The sequence below is a fragment of the Sus scrofa genome, chromosome 2 (genome assembly GCF_000003025.6).
Source record: "Sus scrofa isolate TJ Tabasco breed Duroc chromosome 2, Sscrofa11.1, whole genome shotgun sequence".
NCBI lineage: Eukaryota > Metazoa > Chordata > Mammalia > Artiodactyla > Suidae > Sus > Sus scrofa.
Window position 1 is genome coordinate 44359181 of NC_010444.4, and position 13736 is coordinate 44372916.

The following is a 13736-nucleotide window of genomic DNA, read 5'->3' on the forward strand; positions in this document are numbered from 1 at the left end:
GGAGCCCACCTAACTGATAGGGAGATCATCCAGGATGGAGGGGGAGCCTCAAAGCCTCAGAGAAAATTGCAGCAGCCAGACCAAGGAGGGCAAAGCAGAGAGCGAGCCACACAGACCATCTGTACCACAGCATAAGACACCACAGCATGAGATACTCAGGCAGGGGCTAGGCACTGAGACTCAAGCTTTGGAGGTCAGTTCTGGGAAGAGGACTAGGGTGGGTGTGTGGAGACAGCATAAGGGGGCTAGGGAATGGTGCACCACTAGCTGGGGAGAGGCGTGCAGAAAGAGGCCTGGACCTGCAGAGAAGCAAGGTGCCATTGCTGGGGAGGGCTACAGGAGGAACATTTTTCTCTGCATACACTAGGCTCTCAGGTGGCAGGGCACCTCTTGTATGGGCTATGAGGCTGGGTGCAAACCACTAAAGCCATCCTGGATTTCTCAGGTGGACAGCCTGCCACCACTAAAGGTCCTGTGAATGAGCATTGCCTGCAGCCCCAGTCACCTCAGAGATTGCTGCCACAAATGGCGCTGCAAGCGAGCACCACCCCTTGCCCTCATCCCTCTGGAAATGCACATGTCCCACCGTTGCCTCTGCCAAAGCCTCTGGGCACTGCCCCCACCCCCTGTGGTTCCTCACAACTGCCAAGGGCCCAGCAAACAAGGGTCACCAATAGGCACTGTTTGTGGCCCCCACCTCCCTGGAAGCACATGCAGGCCATACACCTATCAAGGGGATAATAGCCTATACACACTGATGAAAGATCAAGCATCCAAACCCAAAGTAGGAGTTCCCTTTCAACACAGCAGAAACGAATCTGACTAGTATCCATGAGGATGCAGGTTCGATCACTGGCCTTATTCAGTGGCTCAGAGATCTGGCATTGCCATGAGCTGTGGTGTAGGTCACAGATGCAGCTCGGATCCCATGTTGCTGTGGCTATGGTGTAAGCTGGTGACTACAGCTCCAAATCAATGACTAGCCTGGGAACTTCCATATGTCATGATATGTCATGGGTGTGGCCCTAAAAAAGCAAAAAAAAAAAAAAAAAAAAAAAAGAGCCCTCTTGCCAAATGATTTGCTAAGCCCTCACAAGCTATCCAGAGATACTCCTGCATATAAATAGACCTCCAAGACTACAATAGATAAATTTTTTCCCTAAACTCACAGAATAAGAAAAATATAAGGATGAAGAAGCACAGGAACCATTCCCAGTTTTAAGAACAGGAAAAGTCCCCTGAGGAAGCAAACAATGAAACAGACTTCTACGGTCAAACAAACTGCAAGTTCAAAAAGGTGGTAATGAGAAGAAAGAAGGTACTGAAGGAATTAAGAATGAGGAGTTCCCGTCGTGGCGCAGTGGTTAACGAATCCGACTAGGAACCATGAGGTTGCGGGTTCGGTCCCTGCCCTTGCTCAGTGGGTTAACGATCCAGCGTTGCCGTGAGCTGTGGTGTAGGTTGCAGACACGGCTCGGATCCCGCGTTGCTGTGGCTCTGGCGTAGGCGGTGGCTACAGCTCCAATTCAACCCCTAGCCTGGGAACCTCCATATGCCGCGGGAGCGGCCCAAGAAATAGCAACAACAACAACAAAAAGACAAAAAAAAAAAAAAGACAAAAAAAAAAAAGAATGAATATTAATAGTAATGCAGATTACTTTAAAAAAAAGTACTAGAAACTATAAAGAGGCACCAAGAAAAATCAGAAAATTCATTTGCAGAGAGGAAACTGAGTTAAAGGCACTGAAGAACAGAATGAATAATGCAAAGGAAAGAACAAGTGACTTGGAAGAGAGAATAATGGAAATTACCCAATCAGCAAGGCAGACAGAAAACCAAATCCAAAAAAAAAAAAAAAAAAAAAACCCCAGCAGACAATCAAAAGAAGTTCCTGTTATGGTTCAGCAGTTAACAAACCCGACTAGTACCCTTGAGGACGCGGGTTCGATCCCTGGCCTTGCTCAGTGGGTTAAGGATCCAGGATTGCCATGAGCTGTGGTGCAGATTGCAGACATAGCAGAGATCCCGCATTGCTGTGGCTGCAGTGTAGCCTGGCGGCTGTAGCTCTGATTCAACCCCTGGCCTGGGAAACTCCGTATGCTGCAGGTGCGACCCTAAAAAGACAAAAGACAAAAAAAAGAAAAAAAAATTGTTGGTAAATTGTTGGTAAAAAAAAAAATTGTTGGCAAAAAAAAATTGTTGTTGGAGTTCCTGTTGTGGCGCAGTGGTTAACGAATCCGACTAGGAACCATGAGGTTGCAGGTTCGATCCCTGCCCTTGCTCCCGTGTTGCTGTGGCTCTGGCGTAGGCCGGTGGCTACAGCTAGATTCGACCCCCAGCCTGGGAACCTCCATATGCCGCGGGAGCGGCCCAAGAAATAGCAACAACAACAACAAAGACAAAAAGACCAAAAAATAAAAAATAATAAAAATAAAAAAAATAAAATAAAAATATTAAAAAAAAAAATTGTTGGAATCCTGGTACAATATTGGTGCACCATGTAAATGCAAATGAATTTACAGGGACTGTACTTGTATAGCCAGAATGTGAAAACATACACTTGTTGTGGAAAACAGTAGGACAGTTTATCAAAAAATTAAAAATATATTTAACATATGATCTAGTATTTCTACTTCTGGATATACAACCAAAAGAACTGAAAACAAGGCCTCAAAGAGATATTTGTACACTCATTTATATAGTAGTATTATTCACAATAGCCAAAACATGGAAGCTGCTACCCAGATGTCCATCAGTTGATGAATGGATAAGCAAAAACAAACACACACACACACACACCATGGAATACTATTCAGCCTTAAAAGGAAGGAAATTCTGACATATACTGTAAAAGGATGAACCTTGAGGACCGTAGGTTAAGGGGAAAAGGCCAGTAAAAAAGACAAATACTTTGGGTATCTGTCTCCCCTCACAGCCAACAGCTGTGCTGGTAAAGCTGTCTTATGTCATCACTTTAGAACTCTGGAGTCTGTTGAAGGCTTGCAACTCCAAAGGGAAGACTTGGTCTGAAAATTGCAGTGAAAGCCAGAGTGGACCAAAAGGACCATGTCCTCCAGGTATCAGGGATCTGTGATCTGACTGCTGACCACTAGTTTTATCCCAGAGGTTTAGGCAAGGACGTGGGTCTGAGAGGCATCGTGGTTGCACCTCCTCTCATCCTAGCAGGCTCTTCTCTGCCTAAAATAACTGCCAGAAGATTTAAGGACCAGTGCCCAATTTTTCTCCTCTTCAGTTTTCTCTTTTGCCCATGGAAAAAAAACATAGTGAAGGGTAGGCTATTCAAAAACAACTGGAGGAAGTCCTGCTGTGTCCTAGCAAGTGAAGGTTCTAGCAGTTGTCACTGCAGTGGCTCAGATCACTGTGGTGGTGCAGGTTCAATCCCTGGCCCAGGAACTTAAAAAAAATTAAAAAGTAAACTTAAAAAAAGGTTAAAAATTTTAAAAATGCTGCATATAGAGGCGAAATTAGAAAGTGACCACTCATGCACAAGGAAAAATTCAGAAGAGACCTGAGAAGACCTTAAGTTTATACCTGAGGTTGAGCCTCAGCATAGGAACTAATGCCTTGGGGCACAAAATGTGTAAGGATATAATTCTGTCATATCACCAGCTGAAAGGGGTGGGGACAGGGATGCAAAGGAGCTAAGTTTTTGTATGTTATTGAGGTTTTCCAGGTATATATTCAGATTAGAGTGTACAGCTTGAGGATATTAAAGGTAATCCCTATGGCAGACACAAAGAAAATAGCCAAAGAATTACAAAAAAGGAAATGAGAAAGGCATTTAAATATATAATACAAAATGAAGTTAACAGAAAAGAAAGCAGTAATGTAGGAAACAAGGGAAAGAAAAACTCTAAGGCACACAGAAAACAAATAGTGAAATAAAAAGAAGTAAGTTTCTCCTTATCAGCAATTACTTTAAAGATAAATGGATTAAGCTCCCCAGTCAGAAGACAAGGATTAGCAGAAAGGACAGACACATGATTAACCTACATGCTAGCTATAGAAGACTCCCTTTAGATCTAAAGACACAAGTGTGTTAACGGTAAAAGGATAAAAAAAGATATTCCATGCAAATCGTAACCAAAAGAGAGCAAGCACGGCTATCCTAATAGCAGAGAAAATAGACTTTAAATCAAAAAAAGTTACAAGACACAAATAAGATGTTACATTGCAATAAAAAGCTTAGTAGAGCAAGAAGATATAATAATTATAAACAGTTACATACTTACTATCAGATCAGCAAACTAGATGAAGCAAAAGCTTACAGAATGGATGGTAGAAATCGACAGTTCTACAACACTAATTGAAGACTTCATATCCCACTCCCAATAATGGCTAGACCATCAGACAGAAGATCAGCAAGGAAATAAGAGTACTTAATGCAATAAACCATCAAGATCTAACAGGCATTGAGAGAGTTTTCTCCCCAGCAACAATAGCATACACCTTCTTCTCAAGTGCACATGGACATTTTCTGGGACACACCGTAAGTTAAGCCACCAATTAAATCTCAATAGATCAAAAGACAGATACCATAAGAAGTATCTTCCCCAATCACAACAGAATAATGTTAGAAATCAGTAACGGCAAAAACAAACCACAAACTTGTGGAAATGAAACCACACTTTGAAACAAACAAACAAACAAACAAAAAAACGGATCAACGATGATGTCATAGTCAGAAATTAGAAAACATTTACAGATGACTTAAAATGAAAATACAACATACCAAACTTAGGGGATGTTGCGAAAGCAATGCTAAAGCCTTAAATGCTTCCATTAAAAATCAAAAAGATCTCATATCAACATCCCAACTTTTTACAACTTACACCAAAAAAAGAACAAATTAAACTCAAACCTATGAGAAGGAAGCAATAACAAAGGATAGAGGAGTGGTAAAGGATAGAGGTTAGCGAGACACCAGAGAAGGTTTTTCAAAAGCATCGACATAAGTGACAATGTATTAGATAGAGGGACAAGTTAAAAAAGAGAAGACTCAAATTCCTGAATCAGAAATGGCAGAGGGGACATTACTACCAAGCCTATAGACATAAAAAGAATAATAACAGGTACAATGAATAAGTGTACACAAAGTTGGATGTTCTAGATAAAATGGACAAATACCTAGAAACAGAAGACCTACCAAGATGGAAGGATGAAGAAATAGAAAATTCAAATACACCTATGACTAGGAAGGAGAATGAAGCATTAATCCAAAATCTTCCAACAAAGAAAAGCCCTGGATACGATGGCCTCATTGGTGAATAGTACCAGACATTTAAAGAAAACGAATACCAATCCTTGTCAAACATTTCCAAAAACCTGAAGAGAAAGGACACACCCTAACCTATTCTATGAGGCAGGCCAACATTACTCTGATACCAAAGTTGGAGAAAGATTCTGCAAGGAGAAAACCCCTACAGACAAAATCCTTTATGACATGGATGTGGAAACTCTCAACAGTATGCTAGGGAATTGAATTCAGAAGCGTATTAAAAGGATCCCGCAACATGACCAAGTGGGATGAACTTCTGGAATGCAAGGATGATTCAAAATATGAAAATTGATCAAAGTGTTATATCACAATAATGGAATGTAGGGAAAAACACACCTGATTATTTCCACTGATACAGAAAATTATTTGGTAAAATTCAATACCTTTTCAGGATTAAAAACAAAAACTAGGTATAGAAGGAGACTGCCTCAGCACAATACAACTATATATGAAAAACCAACACCAACACCATAATCCAGGGTGGAAAACTGAAAGCTTTTCCCCTAAGATCTGGAAGAAAATGGAAAAAAATTTTTAAGAATTTTCAGACAGATATGGGTCTCCGGTACACTCTGAGAAATCATCTTTTAGAAATTTTTTTTTATAATAAGCACAAGAATTTCATTTAAAAGAAGGGAAATAACATAGCCTTCAGAGTTTATCAGGAGGTGTAATTTTTTCTTCCACACTAGATTGTGGCTACCTGATGCTAATTTTGAGGTTTAAACATAATGAAATAAGATTGTACAGTCAAGTGCCAGCTAGTCATGGAACTTTTACCTCAGTACCTTTTAGTGCTTCAGTCCTAAGAAGTTTCAGGGAGGGCTGCGTGCAATACAAGTAATCGGTACTTGCTGAAGGTCTAAAATTTCGAGTGCACTTGGTAAATCAGGGATGGGCGCAGAGGAGACTGGTTCTGTAACTCAGACTAGTGAACCCTAGAATTTAGAAAGGGTACTTTTGTGCTCCAAGCAAATCCTGTTCTACCTAACTAGATCCAAATGCTCTGCAGGCTGTAGTTAGAGCCCTCTCATAGCAGGGAGACTGCCTTGGTGAATCTGCCAGAGGAAATGAATTTCCATTCACATTCATTCAACAAACATTGGGCGAGTGCCACCTCATGTGCAAAACATGGTGCTAAGTGCTAAAGAAAAGATGTTGTTTTGTAAACTTACCCGCAGCTCAGAGCCAGGACTTCTTGGAAAGTCAGAGGACTTGAGGAAGGAGTTCATCTCAGCCCCTCCCTCACTGGAGAGACTGGCTTTTCTTTCCAAGTAAAGCTTAAAACTGCTGGAGGCTAAGTTAGCACCCTCTGGGGGCAGACCCTGATTCCTGCCTCTCATCCCCAGCCCTTTGTGTGTAGGCGCCAAAGATTTCTGAGTGAGGAATGAATGTTGGCTTTGAACAGGAAAGGCACAAGTGGCAGCCAAGGGTAGAATGCTGAGCCTACAAATTAACATAGTCACAAATTTGTCTTCTAAAGGAGTCGTTTCTTAGCCATAGTGCAGCCACCTTTGCACTAATCATAGCTGTTGTAGTTCCCATCATGGCGCAGTGGTTAATGAATCCGACTAGGAACCATGAGGTTACGGTTTCATTCCTGGCCTCGCTCAGTGGGTTAAGGATCCGGTGTTGCCATGAGCTGTGGTGTAGGTTGCAGGCGTGACTTGAATCTGGCGTTGCTGGGGCTCTGGCGTATGCCTACGGCTACAGCTCCAATTCGACCCCCAGCCTGGGAGCCTCCATATGCCGCGGAAGCAGCCCTAGAAAAGGCAAAAAGACAAAAAAAAAAAAAGCTGTGGTTCTCCCAATGAAAAAAGACATCCCCGGACACACATACTTACAAATGATTTCAGAAGATTGATAGGTCAGAAAACCTCAGGTCTTGGATATTATTTTGGAAAAAGCGTATTGCGCCTGAATTTTGAAGCCTCACTTACCACAGTTTTAAGTGGCAGAGTCCAGTTTACATGCCGCACCGCATCTGCTATGCCGAATTAGCCACTTTGGTCTTAGAACTAACCCTTCACGGAAATTCTAGCTGAAGGCTCAGAACTATAGTGCTGAACCCCCAAACCTGGTCTAGTCTGTGCACCCAATTTCTGCTTGATGATACCACGATTCACCGAGCCGGCGCGGTCCGCCATCTTGAGTCCCTCGCGAACACCCGGAGGGGGCTCCCAGGTTGGTCCGCTGAGCCCTGTCTCGCCCTGGGAGGAATTTTATTACCTTATAGAAGCAGTCTGTTGCATGAAGGAGAAAAGTTGAATAAGGGTATCTGGTAAATGAGATGTTCTCAGTCAAGAGGCAATTAACCGGCAAACAGACGTGCCGCGAGGCAGGTGTGCGGAAAGATACAGAGAAGGCTCAGGTTCGGACCTGTGGCTCGGGTCACACTCATGGCAGAGTTCGGTTTAATTTCGGCTCTGCCTGGGGGAACCACTTAACTGGGGTCCTTGCTGCCCTCCACCGGCCCCCGATGCTGTTGCAGCGTTTGCCGCGCTGGAGGGTCTGTACAGGCTGCTGCGGTTTATCGCTGTGTGCTCAGACACGGTGATCCTGGGCAGCATCCGAACTGGATTGGGGTAGATGTGGGCACAGGGCTGGAATCACAGGTCACTGGAACATCTTGGCAAACAGCAGCCGGAAGCAAGGGGCAGCTGGGCAAATGGTTCTGGGACATTGATGGGCTTAGATGATGAATGGTGGGGCTGGAGGAGTGGGGCTGGAGGTCGGCTTGGCGGCTTGGGAAGCATCTATGCCGTGCACGTCCCTGCCCAAGCCCAGTAGGGCACCATCTTTCCCCATATGGTGGACCGACCACCCAGGGCAACGGTGTTATTAAATCTGATATGGGATCTATACATCTCATTTTTCACCTTCATTCAAACTGCATTAAGCTAAAATTATTTTCCCATTCAAACTATCAGAAACCAGGCAACCTGGCTTTTTTCCTGGGGAGGGGCAGGCAGGAGATCAGAACCTGTTTTAGGCTTGCTTCCCCTCCTTAGGTCTGCCTTTGGGAGCCCTTTTGATCCTGCTACCCTCTCTGAGGAGGAATCACGCCTCCTTTTGGCTGCAATGGTGAATGACTATGAGCAGATGAAGGCCCGTGAAATGCAGAAGCAGAGGGCACAGGGCTCCTGGTAAGGTTCCCTGCCCAAGGACAACAGGGCATCCCCTTCTTCTTCCTGTCATGCCTAGGAAGGCATATATATATATATATATATATATATATTTTTTTTTTTTTTGGTCTTTTTAGGGCCGTACCCACAGCATATGGAGGTTCCTAGGCTAGGGGTCGAATCAGAGCTGTTGCTGCCAGCCTACACCAGAGCCACAGCAATGCCAGATCTGAGCCGCATCTGCGACCTATACTGCAGTTCATGGCAATGCCAGATCCTTAACCCACTGAGAGAGTTCAGGGATCGAACCCGCAACCTCATGGGTCCTAGTCAGATTCGTTTCTGCTGCTCCAAAATAGGAACTCCCAGGAAAGCATATTTTAAAGTCACTTTTGAGTTTTCTGACCCCCCTGGACATGTCTGTGGGATGATTATGGCATTTCCCCTGACGGCCTAGGATTTTCTGCTGTGATGACCTTTTCTAGCAGAAATACTCAAGGTTCACTGGTCCTCTCAAGGCAGTAGTCTTCCATGACGATTCTGTCGTACAGCACCTGCACTCAACCTCTCACTGACGGGCCTTTTCTTTCTTCATCCCACAAATCAGCATCAGTGTCCAGAAGAGATCCTGCAACACTGCCACCTGCATGACCCATCGGCTGGTGGGCTTGCTCAGCAGATCTGGGAGCATGGTGAGGAGCAACCTGTTGCCCACCAAGATGGGCTTCAAAGTCTTTGGTGGGCGCCGCAGGAACTTTTGGATCTGAGCAGTGGGATGATTCCAGGAGGAAGGTGACTGCCCTTTTTGTACCTTCAGGTGGGAGGACAGAGGACTGGGTATTGCAGGGGTGCATTCCACACCCTAACCCTCTGTGAGCGCATGGGGGTAAAACCTCCACATGGCAAGGTGCCCACACCAGTGTCTGGAGAAAGGACTGATAATCCCTATAACTGAAACATTGGGCTCTTTCTCTCTGTTTCTCCAGTCTCTCCCTGTGACACTGACATCATCTGCCAGGAAATATAGACCCTGTTTACTTAAAACACTGTTCCCTGGGTATTAATTGGGGTCCAGCTCTAGCATTAGAATTTGAAAGGTAATGACCCTACCCTTTTGGAGCATACCTTACAATGTTATGAACTTGGAGCATAGACTCGGATTCAAATACTGTGTCTGTCTTCCACTAACTGTGACCATGGGCAAGTATGCCTCTGAGCCTCAGCTTCTCCTTGTAACTTGAAGGCAGCAATAGTATCCTCAATATAAAAATTATTAGTATAATACGTGACAAGAGCCTCTCAGCTAATAAGTAATAACATTCTATCTGTTACTTTTTTCCCTCCTAGCTCACTATGAACCTGAGCCCGGCTCCAGTCTCATGCTGGCAGCAGATGTGCTTAGGTCCCTGTTGCAATTTTGGAGCTCCCAGGCACTGCAGGGAGAGCAGGAATGCAGGAGTAACTTTTTGAAGCTGGTGCTCTCAGGTATCCTCTCTCCTCCTACCTAGTGGATTGCTGGAAATGGGGTGGAGACCTGTGACAGTGCAAATGGGTGACAAATAGGTGCAGTGACTGAGGGGGAAGTAGTCATCAAAGGCAAGCCCCAGTTCCAGATTCTGGGAACTTTTTTTCCCATTTAAGTCTTGAGTCCCAATCACCCTCTATCACTGCCTCTCTTCCAGCACCCCACTAGACTGTTTTGTTCCTTTCCTTGTATTTAAAGAGATTAGGGAGTTCCCGTCATGGCTCAGTGGTTAATGAACCCAACTAGTATCCATGAGGATGTGGATTTGATCCGTGGCCTCCTTCAGTGGGTAAGGTTCTGACATTGCCGTGAGCTGTGGTGTAGGTCACAGACATGGCTCAGATCTGGTGTTGCTGTGGCTGTGTTGGACCCCTCACCTGGGAACCTCCATATGTCTCAGGTGTGGCCCTAAAAAGACAAAAAAACAAAAAATAAAAAATAAAGAGATTAGAAGTCTAAATAGTAATTGATTGGCTGAGCATCCCCAGGAAATGGCAGAAATGAATCCTGATAGAAATTTGATTTCTCTATAGCCCTTGGAAAAACTGTGAAGGGAAAGAATTATTGAAAACAGTTTTTCTTTCTACTCCCCCCCCCCTTTTTTTTTTTTTTTTTTTTTTGTCTTTTTAGGGCTTCACCTGCAGCATATGAAGTTTCCCAGGCTAGGGGTCGAATCAGAGCTGTAACCTCTGGCCTACACCACAGCCACAGCCACACAAAATCTGAGCCGCATCTGCAGGCTATACCACAGCTCACAGCAATGCCGGATCCTTAACCCACTGAGTGAGGCCAGGGATCGAACCTGCATCCTCATTCATACTAGTCAGATTCATTTCCACTGAGCCACAACAGGAACTCCTGCATCCCTTTCTTAAATCCCCATAGCTACCACTGCTGTGTATGGCCATGCTATCAACTCAACAGATAAGTGTTAAAACGCCTCTCATTCTATCCTGCCTCTAAAATCAATGTGGGAATGAACACACTTTCTTAGTTTTAGGAACTTTCAAGGATTTTACTCTCCATCAGAGTTTATATTTTCCAACTTGGCCTATTTCGAGTTGAGTTGGGAATACTTAACTCATAGAAATTAAATGGTAAAGGTTGCACCTCAGGCAAGGTGGAGACTTGGTGATCAAAGGGAGTCATTCAGAAGGCTCTTCACATCCCATGCAGCGGTACCACACTCTACCAGCTTCCCCTCAGTACCTGGCTTGGGAAAATCCAAGTGTGCAAAACCAGTTCCTACATACCACTTTTCATTAAAATCACCACTTGGGTACCCTGTATCCCAGGGTTATGACTCCAGGGAGGCACCAAAAAGCTCAGTAATCAAGATAACATTTTTTTTTTTCTTTTTAGGGCTGAACCTGCGGCATATGGAAGTTCCCAGGTTAGGGGTCAAATTGGAGCTGCCGCTGCCAGCCTACATCATAGCCACAGCAACATGGGATCTGAAACATGTCTGTGACCTACACTACAGCTTATGGCAACACTGGATCCTTAATCCACTGAGTGACACTAGGGATCAAACCCACCACCTCATGGATACTGGTTGGTTTCTTAACCCACTGAGCCACAACGGGAACTCCCAACATACCTTTGTGTGTGTGTGTGTGTGTTTAGGGCCACACCCATGGCATATGGAGGTTCCAAGGCTAGGAGTCAAATTGGAGCTGTAGCCACCAGCCTATGCCACAGCTACAGCAACCCTGGATCTGAGCCACTTCATTGACCTACACCACAGCTCATAGCAATGCTGGATCCTTAACCCACTGAGCTATACCAGGGGTCTAATCTGCTTTCTCATGGATGCTAGTCAGATTCATTTCTACTGAGCCACAACAGGAGCTCCAAGATAGCTCATTTTTAATGAGCTAACATCAGTATTGTTGATTTTCTTTTCCCTCAGGCTCCAACATGGCTCTGCAAGGGACTTCCTTAACTCTCATTTCCTCCTATTCTGATGAGACCCAACCATGAGGGAGTACACATATAAAATGTACTGGGAGCTCCCTTTGTGGCTCAGTGGTCAATGAACCCAACTAGGATCCATGAAGATGCAGGTTCAATTCCTGGGTCGCTCAGTGGGTCAGCAATCAGGCGTTACCATGAGCTGTGGTTTAGGTCCAGATGAGGCTGGGATCCCTCATTGCTGTGGCTGTGGTATAGGCCGGCATCTACAGCTCCCATTCAGCCCCTAGCCTGGGAACCTCCATATGCCTCAGGTATGGCCCTAAAATAGCAACAACAACAACAAAAAAGTGCTAAGGAGGCAACCTGTGCTGATTTCATCACTGTGCACTGGGAGTGGCAGTGGTGCGGGGGAGAGGGCTGTCCAGTGAGCACCCAAGGCTCAGTCCAGGGATGCAGCCATCCAAAAACTGGCAGGGAACCCTCAGAGTGAGTCCTGGAGGGAGGCTCCTTAAGTCCAAGAAAGAGGCTCTTCCTGGAGCACAGCAACTCTTCTGAAACCATTACCTGTTTGCATACAGAAATGTCAGAACCACATACAGGATTTTCACATTTCTCCAGGCACCATTCTGCCCAGCTGTAGAAGATGGGATCTCTGCCATGAAATAGTGAAGTCTTTCATTTCCTGTTCTACCAAACATCCCTGTCCTGATAAAATCCACAGACAAACATAATACAGGTTGTTTCCTATCACTCTAGGAGCAAATACAGGGGAAGGGGGGGAACAAAGAAAGCTATTTTTTGGCTGAGTACTGAGCGAACACAATAAATGATGAAAATGATGACAGGGAAGGATCTGTGTTCCGAGAGACTTTTAGTGAGTCGTGACGCCCTCCCACACACACTGTCCCCAAGGGGCAGTGGGGGTGAGGAGGAGGCATCTGATCAGTGCAGTGGTGAGTCAGGCTGCCGTCAGAGCTCCAGCTCTCGCCTGCTAATGTAGGCAGGGGGAGAATGCCAAAGGAGAAAGGTTTCTCATTTTAAGTGAATGGGGAGATATTTCTGGAATGAAAACTAATCCTTTTTGAAAATAGAGGATGGAAAGGGGCCACACTTGAGCCAAGTACCATACTGTGGAACTGTTGTGGTCAGCCAGACAATGCAAACCTTAGGAAGCAGGGAAAGAGAGGCAGGGCTGAACTCCAACATCTGGTAGGTGATATTCCTCTGTTCCCAGGTCTCAGCAACACTGTGGCCCACCTGCAATGCCAATATCCATCCTGGGCCATCTCCATTTACCTTTGGTTAGACACTGAGGACTAAGTTCAACAATGATCATCTCATTTTGTTTTTCCATTTTATTAGAAGACTCAATTAATAATCACTTCTGTGATGGCCAAGCATTTTAAGGAATCCCTAAGGGTAATACATTAGGCGTTACTTGACTGCCTATTTGTAGGCATTGCCTATGTGAGGTATTACTTCATTGCCTAATAAGTAGATAGTCTGTGGCTGGAGAGCCTGTGAAATATACCTTCAGGCACTGGAGATGTCCATATTCCAGAAAGTGAGTGCAAACTAGTTGAACAGTAAATCTCCAAGGTTAACTAACTGCCTGGTTTCAGCTCCAATGTGTTTGCATCAGAGATACAGAAAGCAAGAGACTGGAAACACTCCCAGAGGACAAAGCTTGATTGGTACATGGGGGCCTTTGCTCTTGGTAGTCTCTCTTTGAAATATTTTCCCCCATATCTTCCCTTGGTTTCTCTCCCTCTCCTCACCCCCAATATATCCTCATCCTAATTCCCAGAACCAGAATATGTTAGGTTTCAGGGCATGGAGAAATAAGATGGAATTAAGGTTGTTAAACAGC

General features: G+C 44.7%; 2 protein-coding genes across 8 annotated transcripts in view; one reads left to right on the forward strand and one right to left on the reverse strand.

The window, feature by feature from the left end:
• Window positions 1-8043, reverse strand: part of CALCB (calcitonin-related polypeptide beta) — a 51568-nt gene extending 43525 nt beyond the window's left edge. For 2 of the 7 annotated variants that reach the window (XM_021080195.1, XM_021080183.1), the window contains exon 1: window positions 7529-8043. The gene's annotated coding sequence lies outside the window, so the exon portion shown is untranslated. Of the gene's footprint in view, window positions 1-6474; window positions 6922-7239; window positions 7501-7528 lie in introns of those variants that run through there. The other 5 variants (XM_021080204.1, XM_021080191.1, XM_021080207.1 and 2 more) reach the window with 4 other exon arrangements.
• Window positions 7889-9687, forward strand: LOC110259565 (calcitonin receptor-stimulating peptide 1-like). Its single transcript, XM_021085055.1, has 3 exons — window positions 7889-8085; window positions 8311-8445; window positions 9032-9687. The coding sequence occupies exons 1-3, from the start codon at window positions 7889-7891 to the stop codon at window positions 9189-9191; spliced, it is 492 nt and encodes a 163-aa protein (XP_020940714.1). The 3' UTR covers window positions 9192-9687.

Coding starts and splice junctions, on each gene's coding strand:
- LOC110259565 (XM_021085055.1), top strand. CDS start 7,889: ATGTGGGCACAGGGCTGGAATCACAGGTCACTGGAACATCTTGGCAAA. Junction 8,086..8,310: donor CACGTCCCTGCCCAAGCCCA/GTAGGGCACCAT, acceptor TCCCCTCCTTAG/GTCTGCCTTTGGGAGCCCTT. Junction 8,446..9,031: donor CAGAGGGCACAGGGCTCCTG/GTAAGGTTCCCT, acceptor CCCACAAATCAG/CATCAGTGTCCAGAAGAGAT.